General features: G+C 43.7%; 1 protein-coding gene across 2 annotated transcripts in view; it reads left to right on the top strand.

The window, feature by feature from the left end:
• Positions 1–277: 277 nt before the first annotated feature.
• RIC8B (RIC8 guanine nucleotide exchange factor B) overlaps positions 278–15880 on the top strand; it is a 35499-nt gene continuing 19896 nt past the window's right edge. The window contains exons 1-3 of one of the 2 annotated variants that reach the window (XM_083834481.1): positions 278–439; positions 2823–2870; positions 13088–13696. In XM_083834481.1, the coding sequence (XP_083690607.1) occupies positions 317–439; positions 2823–2870; positions 13088–13696 (780 nt within the window). In that variant the 5' untranslated portion in view covers positions 278–316. Of the gene's footprint in view, positions 440–563; positions 721–2822; positions 2871–13087; positions 13697–15880 lie in introns of those variants that run through there. The other variant, XM_083834482.1, reaches the window with a different exon arrangement.

The following is a 15880-nucleotide window of genomic DNA, read 5'->3' as shown; positions in this document are numbered from 1 at the left end:
TCATGTCGGGGTGTCCCTTGTGTCACTGGGGCACCGGCTGCGGCTCGGGTCTCCAGCCCGCACTGCACACCAGGCGCCGCCAAAGCAGCGCGGCGCGGACTACACCACCCATCATCCCGCGCGGCGCAAAGCCCCTCACACCCCACCGCGCCGCGCAGCGCCGCGCCGCTCGGCACGCTGGGACTCGTAGTCCTGCCTTCCCCACCCCCCCGCGGGGCGCCCCTTCCAGCCAATAGCGGGCGGGCGGGGCGGGCTGCGAGGGGAGCGCTGCGTCAGCGCCGTGCGGGGCAGGGGCCGGGCGGCGGCTGCGGGCGGCATGGAGCGGGGCGAGGAGCGGGGCGCGGGGCCGGGAGCCGGGCTGGGCGCCGCGCTGGAGGCCGCGCAGGGCCAAGGGGCCGCCGAGGCGGTGGAGCGGGCCCTGACGCGGTACAACGAGGAGGTAACGGGCTGGGAGAGCAAACGTCGTGTGGGGAGCGGGGGGCGGGGGGCGGGGTGGGGCGGGGGCGTCAGTGCGCGCCCTCCTCCATCTTGTGGGCACCGGTGGGGTGCGGGCTCCGCGGGGGCAGCCCTCACGGGAACAGGGGTGGCCGGGGGGTCCCTACGGCTGGGGCTGGTGCGGCCTCGGATGCGGCTGAGGCACAGCCAGGTGTCTGCTGGAGTTGGGGAATCTGGTGCCGGAACAAACGTGCAGGCTCCTAACGGAGGGTGCCCGGCGCTGGGGTGAGGGGAGAGGTCAGGGGACGCGGGTTTGGTGTGTGGGGGGGTCCCCACGTCTCTGAGGGGCGGCTGGAAGCTGGCTGGCTTATGTGCGATACGTCTGAAATCCAGTGATGCCAAGCGCTGCTTCACCCAGACGTGAGCTTCCAGGGGAAGCCTGGGCAGCAGCCTTGTCAGAGGCAGCCTTTGTGTGTGGGAAACGCAAACGTAGGGGCTGGAGACCTGCAGGACGCTCCCTGAAGGGCGGCGAGGTCCGGAGTTCAGCGGCCTCGCCCGTTCCGCCTTAGCAGCTTCCAGGGCGCGGGGAAGGGCAGTGGGGAGGGGACCTCCCATCGCCCCGATCTGCTCTTGACAATGGCCCCGTGTTAGGCGCGTGCAGTCAAGTGACACCCGTGTCACTTCTCGCGCTTGCTGCGCTGGATGCCGTGCCTTCTCGGGAGCTTCCCCAGATGAATTTTTTAGGCTTAAGTTGAATCCTCGAGGACAGAGTGAGGGCTGGTGTGCTTTCTGTTCTGGCATTTCTAGCTTCTGAATTGAGGTTTGGAGCTACGTGTGTAGCTAAATGCTTCTTTTGGAGCAGCACAGCGGTCTTGTAATGCTGTCTGAATGCGACGTTTCACCTGCTGTGCTTCTTGTTCAGAAGTTTGCCTTAATGCTTCCCGCATCTTTTTGTGTCGTGTGTTGCCGACTCGGGTGGGTTCCCTGTTGGCCAGCAAAGTCTGGGCAGAGTACTGCAGGTTCTGGGTCCTCACCTGTTCCTTTTGGTTTTTAGTCTTTCCAAGTAACAAACTGAATGTGCTTTAATTGAAAAGAAGGGGTGGATGATGTGCAGTTCTAAGGCGCAGGTGGCTGTAGAACAGCTATAATGGGAGAAACAGATCGGACAGAGGAGCAAGAGCAGACCTCTGCTTGCAGTGATTAGTCCTAACTTCTTTTCCTTTAGCATTTAAACTACTTACTGTCACCACATTTCTTTAGTGTTTCCAAAAATGTTCCCATGCAAAAGCAAGGATAGCCTACTCCTGGTTACCTGCTGGGCAGTTAATGTTCACCTGCCCGTGGCTGGCATCTTTCTGAACTCGCGTTGTTCAGCAGTGGCGTCGGGAGCCCTGTAACAGAAATTATTTTCCTACCGTCCTTAAGGATCTGACTGATGTTGGGAACTCCAATGGTAGGGTGGCTGACCAAGGTCTCGAACCCTAAGGGGCCCACTAACATGCTATGAGGGTCGCCTTTGTTTTTCAGTCCCTTACGCTGTGTAGCAAAAATTGTTATTAGAAATAAAAGAAATTTAGATTTTATTACTTCTTAGAAGCTGTTCATCATGTTTAGTTATTTAGCTGTAAAGCTATTAAATATCATTAAAATAACTCTTCTACTACTGCTGTGCTCATTGACTGGCAGAATAAACTTTGTCATTTGAGTAGTATTTCACTAATAATGTACTTCAGGATGCTAAACCTAGAACTGGGCTCAATTACTATATGAAGTGCTTAAAGGGAAGCAAGTACTCTTTGCTAGACCACATCTGTCTTGTGTTTAACTGTACTATAGAAACAAATGACCTGATAGTGTGTTTTGGAAACATCACGATGTGGAAAACTGGAGGGGAAAAAAAAAAAAAAGCAGTACTTCTTGTAGTAAGGCTCGTTTGGTTTGTGCTTTTTGTTTTCCCTGGTCAAGATCATACTATGATAATTCCAGTTTGGGACACATTAAAGTACAGTCAAAAGCTTGCCAACAAGACTTGCTCGGGGAAGAGTTGAAGTAATAAGGTATCTGTAAAATGTAAATCTAGGGCTAACACTGTTCACCCTGTAAAGTGCCGTGTGTGAGGGTTAACACACATCACGAGCACAGTCCGTAGATCAAGGCTTGTTCTGCACCAGTAGTGAGGAAACTGTGAAATTGTTCGTTGGAGGCACTTCCTGAAGCTCCCAGGGGTGGGTAAAGTGGGAGAAGGACACAAGTTGACACGGTTATTGTCTCACTAGCTATGCTTTTTTAATCAAACTCTTAATTTTTTATAATAGTTTAGCAAGTGTTACAAATTCAACAGGTAATGTTCACGCATAACAAATGCAAACTTTTTCTTTTTTTAACAGAATCGGGCCATTTTCAGATTTGATCCAGCAGATGAAGATAAAAGAAAGGTAAGGAAAATAGGCTGTTGAGCTCCCCACATGCTCTACTTTGAAGTATAACAAAGGAAAAGTAGTCCCTTACGTTAGCTGCCCTCGTGAGATGATGCAAATAGTGATTATAATACTCAGTTTTAATTTCTCTTCAGTGTAAGAAACATGATAAGCCCCCTCTCTGCTTTTTCTGAAAGAGAGAAATAAATACTGCAGCAGAAACACCTGTCTCAAATAAAAAATAGTAACAGAAAAGCCTGTAAATAATTTTGTAGGGTACAAGTTTGGGGGAAGAAAAATAAAGATACTTTTTTTTTCAGGACGTGATATAAAAACTTTGCAAAACATTTTCATTTTTTTCTCTTCTCAGCAGGTAGTAACAGGACAGATGTATCTTTTGTCTACATTAGATACTTCAATTATGTTAGAGATAAAGAAGGAGTCAGTGTAGAAGAAAGCTATGAAACTGTAAGGGAGACAAAGCCACAGAAGACTGTTACACCCAAGGAAGCTGTAACAATCAAAATGTATACCATGCATGTGAGGTTCCAGAGGTGGAAAGTTTTTGTGTTGTAGCACGGAGCTGTGCAGGTGTGTAAGGGCCAAAGAGGTCTCTTGAGATTCATCCACAGCCTTGCGTTTAAAGCTTGGAGTGACCTTGATATTTTTTCCTTCATGTTATTTTTTATGGCACCTCTGAACAGATGCCTCTGAAAAATGAGTTCTAAAGCTTCAGGAGACCTACAGACAATTATGAAACATTTGCTTTACTTGAAGCTGACCGTCAGCAATGTGGTGACAAGACTATATATGTCCTTTATAATCTGTAGAACTCAGGTGGGATCTTGATCTGGCTTTCTTAATGTGTTTCTTCCTCCTCTTTCCTCCTTACCCATTCCACCTCTTTTTAGATTGAGAATGAGAAAGTGTCTAGGCTGGGGAAAGATGCTAACTAGAGAACGAAGGAAATGAATAGAGATCAGAAGCCAAATTGGCAAGAGACAGTGAGTGGTTTGGGTGGCAGGATTTGGGGGGCTGGGGTTGTTTTGTTCTGCTTTTTGTTAATACGACTACTTAATATGCTCAATGTCATTAGTGTTTGTAAAGCATTCGGCATTCTCCTTTCATCTTTCAGTTAACGTAAAAAATACGAATGCTTTAAATTGAAAGGTACCATGTTCTTGCTCTTAGCAAACTGCTGAAGTTGTCACCAGATTTAATGGCAGTTGCTGAAAGACTTCTTGATGTAGCCTCATACTAATAAATGAGTCCCATTTTTGTTTAGTAATACCAAAATGCACTTGAATTGATCGTATTTGCAATTCTGCTGCTGTGAGCTTAGAACAATTGCAGAAGAAGGGAGTTCAGACAAGGGGTCACAGTCTGATGAAGTCGTGTGCTAGACTTGAAGTTCAGGTATGGGGGAGAATACAGATGGACTTCAGGATCTTGTCTTTGGTTTCTGGTGCCACCAGGACCTTGCCATATAGCCTGATAACTAGCAGTACACACTCCTTCCCAGTCTCTTCCTGCACATTGGGTTTGTTCATGCCTAGGAGTAAATGTGCTTCTAGTTACTCATTCCAGCAAACCTAACAGATTTTGTTGTAAATCTTTCTGGTCAGTGCAGGTAAGATCTGCTGGGGTGCATGGATTTTTTTTATTTTTTCCCTCTGCATCACCACACAACTTAAGCCATGATTTTAAACTTACTGCAGGGTGGTGTCTGTAGTGTAATTGTGTTTTAATGTAGGTGTCACTGAGCTTTATGTTGTTTTAGGTTGGGTACTGCTAGGGAAAGGACACCCCACGTGCAAGTAACATGCTGTAAAATATGGAAGACAGTAAGGTCAAAATAGAGGCTTGATTATAGAAGCCAGGTAGGTCAGGCAGTAAGAGTTGTATTAGACAGTGCTGTCATAACGTGGCTATCAAATCTGATGCTCTAGGCTGTAAACTGACCAAATTGTCAGAGAGTTTGTGATACTGAACTCCTGGAGGAACATAGGATGTCCCTTTCAGAAGGCAGAATGAGGCAGGGTTGTCAGCCTCAAAGAGTAAATCTGTCTGCCATGAATTATGATGGCCACAGGACACTGCAAGCTTGTGTTTTTTTATCATCCAGTGATGTACTAATAGGAGCTGTAACTTGTCCTGGTTGTGTTTTATTTGGCGATATATGTGTCAGTGTAGGCTTATACGGTGGGTGCTGTGGGTATAAACCAGCTGGCACCCCTTGTGTTACTTACTGTAAGATCTACTCAGGTACCAGTCAGACCAAGCTGGTGTCATACCTTCTTAATTTGTCATATATTAATTAAAAAAGAGTTTCTGAAAGTCTGTGTTCTGTTTGCGTGTAAGCAGTGCAGACTTTGGCTGTTCCAGAGCACATTTACCTCTGGTTCTCAGTGTGGTTGCTTCAGAGGAGCTTCACCAGCTCCTGGCAGCCTCAAATATTTGTCAGCCAGGGGGAAGTTCTTGACAGCGGAGAGGTTGACTCTTCAAATGCAGCGCTTGACAAAAACATGGTGTGGTTGGCAAACAGCTGGTCCTTAGGTACATGCTGGGATCAGCTGCAGAACGAGTTTCTGGTAGCTTGAGTGGGCTGTCACCTTGGGGAGGGTCTCGCTCTGTGTGTGGAGCAGCTTCTCGTGCCCTAGGTGGCTCTCTGTCTTGGCCTAATGCAAAAAGGAAAGCCTTCCTCAGAACCGCTTTCTCCTCGTTTATATAACTGACTGAATAGGTTTAGCTTTGTTCTCAGTTACTTGTACCTTGACAGGCCCAAATCCTGCTCGTGAAGTAGCAGCACATCTGTGCTGTTTGCAGACTTAAAATGGCAAGAACATCACCGCACTGCTTGTGGCCTGGAAACTTCCATCAGCGCTGATTGCCTGGGGAACCAGGGCGCTCAGCTGGAAGGAGCTACAGCATCACTTGCCTAGGTGATGTAGCAGAGGAGGCTTGTCTGTCCAAGGCAGCAAGCAAGACTGGCGTCTTAAATTGGATGAAGATGCTGAGTTGGGGAGGGGGAAAGCAAAAGCAGCATTCAAATGTATTATTCATAAGCCATATTCTTACCTGAAATTCCAGGATCTTCACAATTTCCATTATTACCACTTGAATGTGTTTTGTCTGCCTCATCTCTGGTACTTACACTGTTTGGTTTCTTCTCCATCTTCATGTTTACAAAAAAAAGGGAAATGGTTATAATCAGTTTGACAGCTTTTCCCCCATTTTCATGAGAAAACTGTCTCCAGCTTACTGTGTTGGGTCAGCCCTGTGATGTAAATCTCAAGTTTGGATGTCTTTGTTTTCTTGATTTATTGCTCAGGTCTAGTTTGAGCATAACAGATGTAAAATGCAAGGCCTCCTTTAGTGGACAAAGATTGCAAAAACAGTCTTTTCCCCCAGACTACTGAATGTTTTAAAGGTGTCAAAATAGACGATGGTAAATCATATCAGATGTTTTGTGGGGCTTGCTCTCCAAATTAAATTCATGATGTGAAGGGAGTCCTTGAGGCTAGGGACTGTACCAGATTTGAACTTTGGAAGGATGGAAGCAGTAAAGTGTATTGATGGAGCAAGATGCTGTCACACACATAATCTCAAAAAACAAAAATAAAAAAATCCTAAAACTTGTTAGTAGATAGTGCTGTTGACACTGCAAAGCTTCTGGGAGGTCTGAAGGATCCTGCAGGCACAAAGGCACAGAGTTTCTCCCCTTCCAATAACTCCTGTGCAAGCTTTTAAAGTCTGCTGGTGAGTGTCCTGTAAAAATATTAAGCTCAGGCACTCCTGTGAGCAAGCTGTGTGGTGTCTTAGTGTTAATTGCTGTTGTTCTGGCTTCACAGAAATCCCTTAGGGGAGTACCAGTCTGTAGAGAAGAAAAGTTACGACGTGTCCTTCGTCAGTACCAAGTATTGTAATTCCTTCTGGTGCTGCCTGCTCCCAACCACCATTCTGCTGTTTTTGCACGTTTAAATGTTATGTTGAGCCAGTGAAGCCCATCTCTCCTTTAAAACCCTTCTTTTACCACTGGGCTGCGGAGGTTATGCAGGGTTTTTCCTCTCCCTGTTCGGGGAGGAGGGCTGCTGAACATGCAGCTGCACGATTTCACCTCTCTGTGCCCGGTGGGACAGACAGAGCTGGTTCCACTCCTCACAGCACAGATTTCTGTGCATGCTCCCGACCTGTACCTGCAGAGTGCCGTCTGCCCCGAGCTCAAGTGTTCAGACCTGCCGCTTGAAGCTCTGCCTGGCAGAGCCAGGCTCCTGCCGAGCAGGCCAGCCTCCCCCTGTCAGTGCAGCCTGAACAAGGAGGCTTCGAAGTGAGGCATGCTGAGTCCCTGAGGAGCACAAGTGCACAAACTCAACCCCAGCCCCATGTCCGTCCACGAAGGCTAAGAAACTGTGGGCACGGCCTTTTCAGAGGAGGTTATCTAGTTCTGCCTTTGTTCAACACAGTTGGATAAAAATGGTACATGATATAGTCGGACTTCCTGAGAAAATGAAATAATAAACTAATATTTCAAATACTCTTCAACTTTCTTACTGTCTTGGATGCTTAATTCTTAAATGTAATAACAGAATAAAATGATTTATTTTATTCTTTAAGTGCTGCTCATGTTAGCAGAAACAATCAGCCAACTTCCTTACGCAATTCTGTGTTACACCTCTTCGGTCCTGGAATCGCTCATCTCTCATTTGCCAAAACAGTTTCTGTTTGCCTTTGTGCAACGCTGTTCTACATAGTCTAGTGAAAATACCACCAAATAAAATGCATAATTTTGCCTTATGTGAGAGGACCTTCTGTTTTAAGGGAAGCTTCTGAGTAAGTCAGAGAACCAGGCAAGTGCTAACATTTCTTTCATCTACGTGGAATTGGGTAGAGGCTGCTGTGAATCGTCACGTTTATAGCAAAATTGCAGATAAATTTGAGGAACAGATAGCAATACAAATGAGGTGAACTATCGCAGACCTGTATGACGTGCTGAAGAGATACGGTTCCACGTGAACTTTCTGTGGCATGAAGTTGATTTCATTAACCATTCTCATCACGGAACAGCTTCAGAAATGAGCTGAATTAAATTAAGAACGTACTTCTCTTCAACCTCTAGAGAGAACTTAATTTGAGTTGAGATTTGAAAATGATAAAAAACGGGGGTCAGGAGATGAAGTGAACTAGAGGGATTTAAGCCAGTGCAGGAGAAGGAAAGCATGACCTGTTGCCACATATTTATTTAGGAGAACGGGAACGTCATGGGCTCTGACACACAATCCTTGGTGAGGCCACAGACATTTATTTTGGCTTTTGGTTCACCCCCGCTAAGTCTGGAAGCATGGATTCACTCTTGTGTCTAGCACTTTTCTTATCAGCTCTTAAAGGAGAGTAGAGAGGGCTAATTTCATTTTGTGGCCAGTTTTTTTTTTTTTTTTAAAAAAAAAAAAAAAGCTCGATTTTTGTTTAAGTTCAGCCTAACGAGTGTGGTAAGTCTGGCATACTTGTATTGTTCCCCCTGTGATAATACCGCTTGCTCTTCCATCAAGATGGATGTGCTTAGGACTTGTGTATTTCAAGGCAAAAGAACGCTTGCCTTGAGAAATGACTGAAGGTGTTAAGAAAAGAAGCACATCTCCGTTCTGTTCATGGAGAATTTTTATTGTTGATGGACTTTTCTGGTAATTCTGTTAGGACTTTGTTCCCTTCCTAAGGAAAGTGGAAAATGGGGATAAGATGTAGTTTCAAGTCAATTTTGCAACAATGTTTTTTTTCTTTTTCCTTATTTTTTCCTAGCTTTAACTTAAATTTGAATGATAAGCATACCTGTTCTGGTACTTGCAGTATCTGTGGCGTACTTTAAAAGCCCAGAAAGTGGGAGGGAAGGTATGCACTCTTTCTGTAATGTTTTGGCAGAGTTTTTCTTGTTTACCTTTGAATTGCAACCTCTGTAGCACTGAATAATCTGTATGTACATTAACTTCTGTATTCAGTGAAGCAGTACTGTTTGCTGGGATTTGGATACTTGCAGGGTAGAGACTGCGTTGTCTTGTTCCTGCTCTAGTCCAAAGGCATGCAGAAGTGAAGAGGATGGTTTGCCACAGGGAAAGAAGCAAATAAAGGAAATGGTTTCCTTTTCTCACCAAGACACTATGTGGCTGAGAAGCTACAGTAAAGCCCTGGTGTAGTCAAAGTTTAGTAGTCTGTGAATCGGAAAAAGTGGGCATAGGTCAAGTGTGATTTATAAACATCTGCTTCAAAGACAAAGAGGGGATGGAAAAGGACCTCGCATACAGGCACCGCAGGACCAAAGAGCAAGATCATGACGTACCCTGTTCTTCAGTATGGTCTGTTATTCCTGCCTGAGGCTGAGACAGGAAAAATAAACACGTGGTGAGAAGCACCTCTGCTTACAGAGATCTTTTTTTAAAAAAGCTGATTAGCCTGTAAAAAAAATGTTCGAATGAAATGGAAATAAGGAGGTGATAGTTTTTTGCCTGAAGCCACGCAATGGATCTGTGGCTGAGCAAGGAAGAGGAAACAGGTCCCCTGTATCTTGGGACATCGCTTTTCCTATAGGGCTGTGTTCCTCCTCAGCATCGAGTGTTTATGTTTATGCTGTCAGGACAAAGGAGCAGAATGGATCAGTATCTTGCTCATCAAGTAGACAAAAAGCACAAAGCCCAGAAACAGCTATAACATGTAATAAAACTTTAAAATGTTATAATGTTACTTATGCTGCAGCAGAGATGAACAGTATATGTTGCTGTCTTGACCTCACCATTAGCACAAAAGCTGAGAATTATTGTATTTTAGAGACGTGAGTGTGTTTTATAATTGAAAAAAGTTTTAAAAGACTTAAAAACTACCTGGCTTCTGTGCAGAAGTACATAAAAAACACTTCTTGATGTACCACAACAAATGAAAGTCACAACTCCCTTCTGACTGTTGAAAAGATGGAAATAAAAAAACAAGTTAAACTCATACAGTAATTGAGGGGATAGCAATAAACCCCTGAAACTAGGACAATCATAATATATTATGTGAAAGGGGAGGTGCCTCACTGTCTGAATTCCTTCACTTGCTTTCATTTCCAACCAAATAAATAACGTCTGTGCCCGTTAGGTTATGCCTTGCTAACAGGCTACGGGCTGGGGGAAGCACCACCTAAAAAAAAATAAATTTAAAAGGATGGTGTTTTTGTGGTTCTTTTCCTGTTTTTCATCTGTCTGCACATCCTTTCCCTTACACCATCAAGAAGAAAGCAAGACGTGTGGCGTAGGGCTTTTGGGTTTAGTTGTCTCCAAGGCAATCCTGTGATAGGGTGAATTTTGTTTCCTTTCTTCCGAAGTTTCTATGAACAGCTCTTCAGCCAGCATCGCATTCTTTAATTTTTCCTACATGAGATCAACCAGCAGTGTTTCACTGTCTGATCCCACAAGTGGTGTATCTCCGCTGTATGCTGCTTGCTTTAAAATCAATCTTGATGGCTTGCCAGGATCTAACTCCAGAGAATTTTGTAATAAGTCCTGAGGTGCTTTCTACTTCATGAGTCTTAGATCATTAAATAACTAAATAAATAATGTATTTTGAGCTAATGGCTAGGAAGCTTAGTAACTTGTTCTTAAGTGTGTAATGGCTTAGTTATTAATATAGTATGCATAAGACAGTGTATAATTAATGCTTTTAAAAATAAACTTTATCCTTTCTTATATTGTAAAATCTTTTATCCAGCCAAGACTTCAGGAAGGTAGGAGAAATGGATCAGTTTACAAACATACTAATTTGTGTTCAAGTTGGAAGAAGTTGGCTACCTCCAAAACAAAAAATCCGAAACACTAGTATCTATCTTTAGTACAACTAATCATAGATAAAAATCTTCTGTTGCAGCATTTCACCAAGATTTGAAGCCATAAGGTAATGTTTTTCATAATCTTTAATTAAATTGCAAGGGTAGTCTTCAAATCTATGGAGGGAGGTCAGGCTTCCTCCTGCCGTAGCAAGTCAGTGGGAGCTTGGTGCCCTTTGGGATCTCTCCTGCGGTGCTTTTGACATTTTGCAGTGACACTTGCATAGCAGCAAGTAGATAAAACATCTTTAAAAAAAAAGTCTAAATTTGGGAAGATTAGGCTCTTTGTAGGCAAATGAATGTTCAAAAAATGAGTGGGAACTCCATTTCAAAGCCAATTGATTTGGATCGCGTAACTTGTGAGTTGATCCTGGGTACTGAAATTCCTATCGGAAACCTTCAGCGATTTTTACACAAGCACTGGTAATGAAAAGTCAGATGTGTTTGTAATTCCCCGTGTGCTTTCTGTTAAGGCAGGCTGTCTGATCCAGCGTGTCTTTGTTGTGTTTGGGGAAGGTGCTGCTGCTGCACCGCTCCTGAGGAGAGTGAGGGGCCGGATGGGGAACCAGCCGCTGCATTTGGGCAATTGCCGCAGACCACCTTGAAGCCCCAGTGAGCAGTAAGGAAGGCTACAACTTGTAAGTCCGATAGAAATGGTTGTAGGCAGAGAACAGGATAAACGGGCCTTTTCCTATCTGTTCTCTGAACTGTCCATTCGGTCCTGTTATCAAAATCAAACAGACTTTGTGTTGCATCAGCCTGCAGAGTGAAGTTAATAGCATGGCAGATTCTTTTAGCAACAGAAACCAAGTTCTTATAAGAAGTTGAGCTCTGACCAGGTAATTTGACTGCGAATCTAGACCAGGCATTTCTTGTTTCCCAGGTGGCTTTGTTTGTTTTTTAAACACTCCCAAGATGCCACCCTCAGAAGCATTTAATTTAGCCGAGGTCTAACATACAGTCCTCAAGTCAGAGGGCTGTACAGCTCTGTGGGAGCAGAGTTAGGTTAGCATCTCTTTCCAGGTATTTGTCTGTGAAATTCGCACGGTAAATACCCGTACTCCTGCACGGGTGGCCAGCTGTGGCTCTTAGCCCAACGCAGTGTCTGTGATGCTCTAACCGTGAATTCTCCTGTTGCTCGTGCAGTAGTGAGAACTGGAGTTCACTCCTCGTTTCCAGCTCCTACTGGATAAATCTGGTGAGAGCTGTGGAGATGTAGGCATGGTCTTGCTCGTCTGGGTGGTGCTTTTGGGTGGGCTTCACCCCGGGACAAGCACATGAGAAATCATATTGGGAGTTCTTACTGTCTGACTTGTTTACAGATTGTCTGTTAACATTGTTGAAGATTTGCAGGTTTTTTGTCCCTTCTGGAGTGTCTGTTCTGCTTCAGACTTAACCTCTCTTTTTTACTTTGGCTTTAAGTGTAAGGGATGGCAGTGAAAAGGCTTGTTGGGACGTCCCAGGTGGGGCTTTCCGTTTGAGCTTTGGGTCGGGGTGATGGGGTGCTGTGCTCCCCACCTTTCTTCTGGTGGTGGTGAGAGGCGCAATTCCAAAGACCGTTCCTTAAGAACTATTTTTTACTGTACTAATATTCCTGTATGCCTTTTCATCATTTTCTTATTAACGTATGCCAGCTGACACCATCACACGAATTCCAGGTCCTGATGTGACTTGTGCAGCAGGGCTCTTCCAGTCAGTCGCTCCTAGGCCTCCTTGGTAGGTTGTTCATGTCAGTGGTCAAGACAAAAAGCTGGATGGTGAGAAATGGGGAGGAACTGCGTCCTGGGAAACACAATGCACTTCGTATTGGCACTTATCTAGGAACTTCTTTGTAATTATACTTCTGGCTCTGGTACTTGGGAGTAATTTGTGAACTTAAGGCATAAAAAACCCTCTGGGGGCCTTTACCGCCAAGCAGTCTCTTCGGTCCTGTCTTTTCTCCCTTTTGATTGATCATCTGATTGTCTGTTTCTGTCACATAAAAGCTAATTTGCCTGTAATTCAGATGTCACTGTTCTGACCTGTAGATCCTGGGAAGCATTGTATGTTCTCATACTGTATTCTTCTGTTTACCCCTGCAGTCACGTTGGTATGAAGTATCAGTGAACCTTTTCAATTGAAAGGGCAAGCTGTGTTGACAAAACAGGGTTTATGGGGTTGATAAAACTGCTACAGCCCACATCTTCCAATGAAACTGTATTATGTTGCATAAGGAAAACTGCTTTGGAAGTCCTTTGTAATAGTTTATATTTTGAAAAGCTGATGTAGAACACCTAGTTTCTCAAGGCAGCTGAAAACTCAAAAACTGTATAGGAGCTTAGCAAAAGTAATTTCCTATTGCCACCAATGTTTAGATGATGAAACTATTTGTTTGTTTGTATTTACATAGAAACTATGCGAGGAGATTCTAAACATCCTTGAAAAAGACACGAAAACTTCATGTCAAGTTGCCTGTCTGGAAGCCCTGCGGATTCTCTCCAGGGACAAGACTGTTTTAGTGCCTGTAACCACGAAGAGGAACATGCAGATTCTTATGAGACTAGCAAAGCTGGACACTGTGGAAGACCCTTTGGAGAAGGTGTCTGAATTTCCTGTTATAGTAGAAGCTTTAAAATGCCTCTGTAACATAATTTTTAATAGTGCTGTTGCACAGAAGCTCAGTTTGGAACTGAATCTTGCAGCCATGCTCTGCAATCTTCTGAAAAAATGCAAGGACCAGCAGCTTGTTGGTGACATTAAATGCTTTGATTTGCGTCTTCTCTTCCTCTTGTCGCTTCTGCACACAGATATTAGGTCACAGTTGCGTCAGGAACTGCAAGGGGTGGAAGTTTTGACGCAGGCCTTGGAAAGTTCCCTGAATGTAAGATGGACAGGAGAATATAAAGCAGCGGAAGATCGTGACAGGCCTTCTTTATCTCTGCAAGAGACAGATTGTGCCATTGAGGCACTGAAGGCGCTTTTTAATGTAACACTTGACAGTTGGAATGTCCACAGCAAGGTAAGGTTGAGATGAGGTGATTTTTTAAATTGGTTTTGTTTAGCCTGCAAGGTCCAGAACCCACACAAGAAACTTGTTGTCCAAGCCCCAGAGCAAGGATTTTAATTCTTGATTTTTGTACTGTAATTCTGATGGAATATAGATTGCGGTTTTTAGAATAGCAGCTCAGGTAGTTCCAAAATTTTCTAATGGCATTGTAGCTTTTCTGTATGAAAAATCAGTCAGAGAAAATCTGTCTGAATACCTGAATTCTGATTGTGTTGTGTATTGATCAGAAATGATCAGAGGGCTGGAGCACCTGAAGACAGGCTGAGGGAGTTGGGGTTGTTCAGCCCGGAGTAGAGAAGGCTCCGGGGAGAGCTTACAGCGGCCTTCCTGTACCTAACGGGGGCCTACAGGAAAGCTGGGGAGGGACTCTTGGTCAGGGAGGGTAGTGATAGGACTAGGGGGAATGGCTTTAAACTAAAAAAGGCTAGATTTAGATTAGATATAAGGAAGAATTTTTATTTTTTTTTCGTTTTGAGGGTGGTGAGGCACTGGCACAGGCTGCCCAGAGAAGCTGTGGATGCCCCATCCCTGGAGGTGTTCAAGGCCAGGCTGGATGGGGCTTTGGGCAGCCTGGGCTGGTGGGAGGTGTCCCTGATCTCTGATCTTGGGCTTTCAAGAGGTGTTGAGTCTCTAATGCTTATTGCCTGTAATGCCAAAGTAACTTTTTTTGCTCTTACTACTGCTTAGGCAAAAAAAAATCTTTTCAGTATGTTTTCTGTTTAATGGGAGAGTAGCTTGGATTATATAATGCTAGCTAGAATTGTATGTTTTCAAACAAAAAATACAAAATATAGTGGAATGTGCCAAGGAAGACTGTTTAATGAGAGTCCCAAGATTTCCAAAAGAAAATAAATGCTGTTCACTAATAATTAGTTGGCTAGGAAAAACTGTAATGTAAGCATACCAGATGGGTACATCTCTTGAGATCGTGGACTATAGCAATACAGTAACAATTAGAGCTGAGAAGTTTCCCTCGTTTTTTTCGGTTTTTCTGGGCATGATGATAAGCACATCAGCTGCAACTTTCAGTAGGAAATAATTCTGAAGAAACAGAGGGGTACTGTTTTTAATGTCTTTTTCTCCCATCCCCAGTTTTGGATTTAAATGTGATCTTTTATGATGAGGTCATGTATGAGAACCAAACACACTTTCATTTTTATATCTTATTCGTAATATTTATGTGTTTTTTTTTTTCATGGCAATGTTGGATCTATTTCTTCTCACAGACAAATATGCTTGTTTTGAGTTGCATCCTTGATGAACTTATAAATAGAAACGAAGATAACTTTCTCATTGAATAACTTAAGTCTGCACTACAGTAAGAGAATTCAATAAACTGAAGGTCTTTCTTAGTCCGTACTATATTGTGTCTAAAACAGTTCTGTTAGCTTTTCACTGGGCATTGTAACTACATAGTGTATAAAGCTAAGGAGAAGTTTACAGTGGTTAAAATAGACAAATAATTGTTCTGTTTAGTGCATAGTACTAAAAAACAAATACAGTATTAATCATCACATTCTGGAACGTAAAAGTATGAAGCTTATACTTTGCTTTAATGTGTCAAGGACACTCTGAATAAGAAATTAAATCCTAAAACTTAAGATTAAATGGGTGGGGAGAAAAATCAGAGAAGCTAATGCTTCAAATTTCAAGGAAATACGAAGAAAGCAAGGAGCTTTTCTCTCATTTATTTTCTGACCTAGACCTTTATTAAGAATGCCTTTAACTTTGTCAGAGAAAGTTCTTTGTATAGGCAAATGATTGTTTTGGAGGTAAGAACTTAAGTCAAGAAAAATGACCCCAAGTCGAGTATATAACCGATGTATATGAATGTTTTGCTATTTAGGCATTTGAGAAGAGTTGTCTTTGTGATTAGTTACTTCTGTGCTGGGGAAGTAATGTCAGGTATTAAGTTGGAAAATGAATGTTATATCTTCAACCCAAGTAATCTTTTGAAATCTGAATCCTGAAGTTGGCATGCTCTCTCAAGATTTCCAGTATTTTCTAAGGTATAAAGTTCAGCTTACTGCAGAAAGACAGGTGGGAGGTGGCAGGCAGTTGTGGCGTTTCCTTTGGCAACTGTCTTTGGAATAAGGCTTTGTCCCACAGATCTTTTCCTTCCCAAAGAATCCAAGC

Source organism: Anser anser, assembly GCF_964211835.1.
Source record: "Anser anser genome assembly, chromosome: 1".
Taxonomy (NCBI): domain Eukaryota; kingdom Metazoa; phylum Chordata; class Aves; order Anseriformes; family Anatidae; genus Anser; species Anser anser.
Note: the sequence above shows the minus strand (reverse complement) of the source record. Positions and strands in the feature narration are given on the sequence as shown.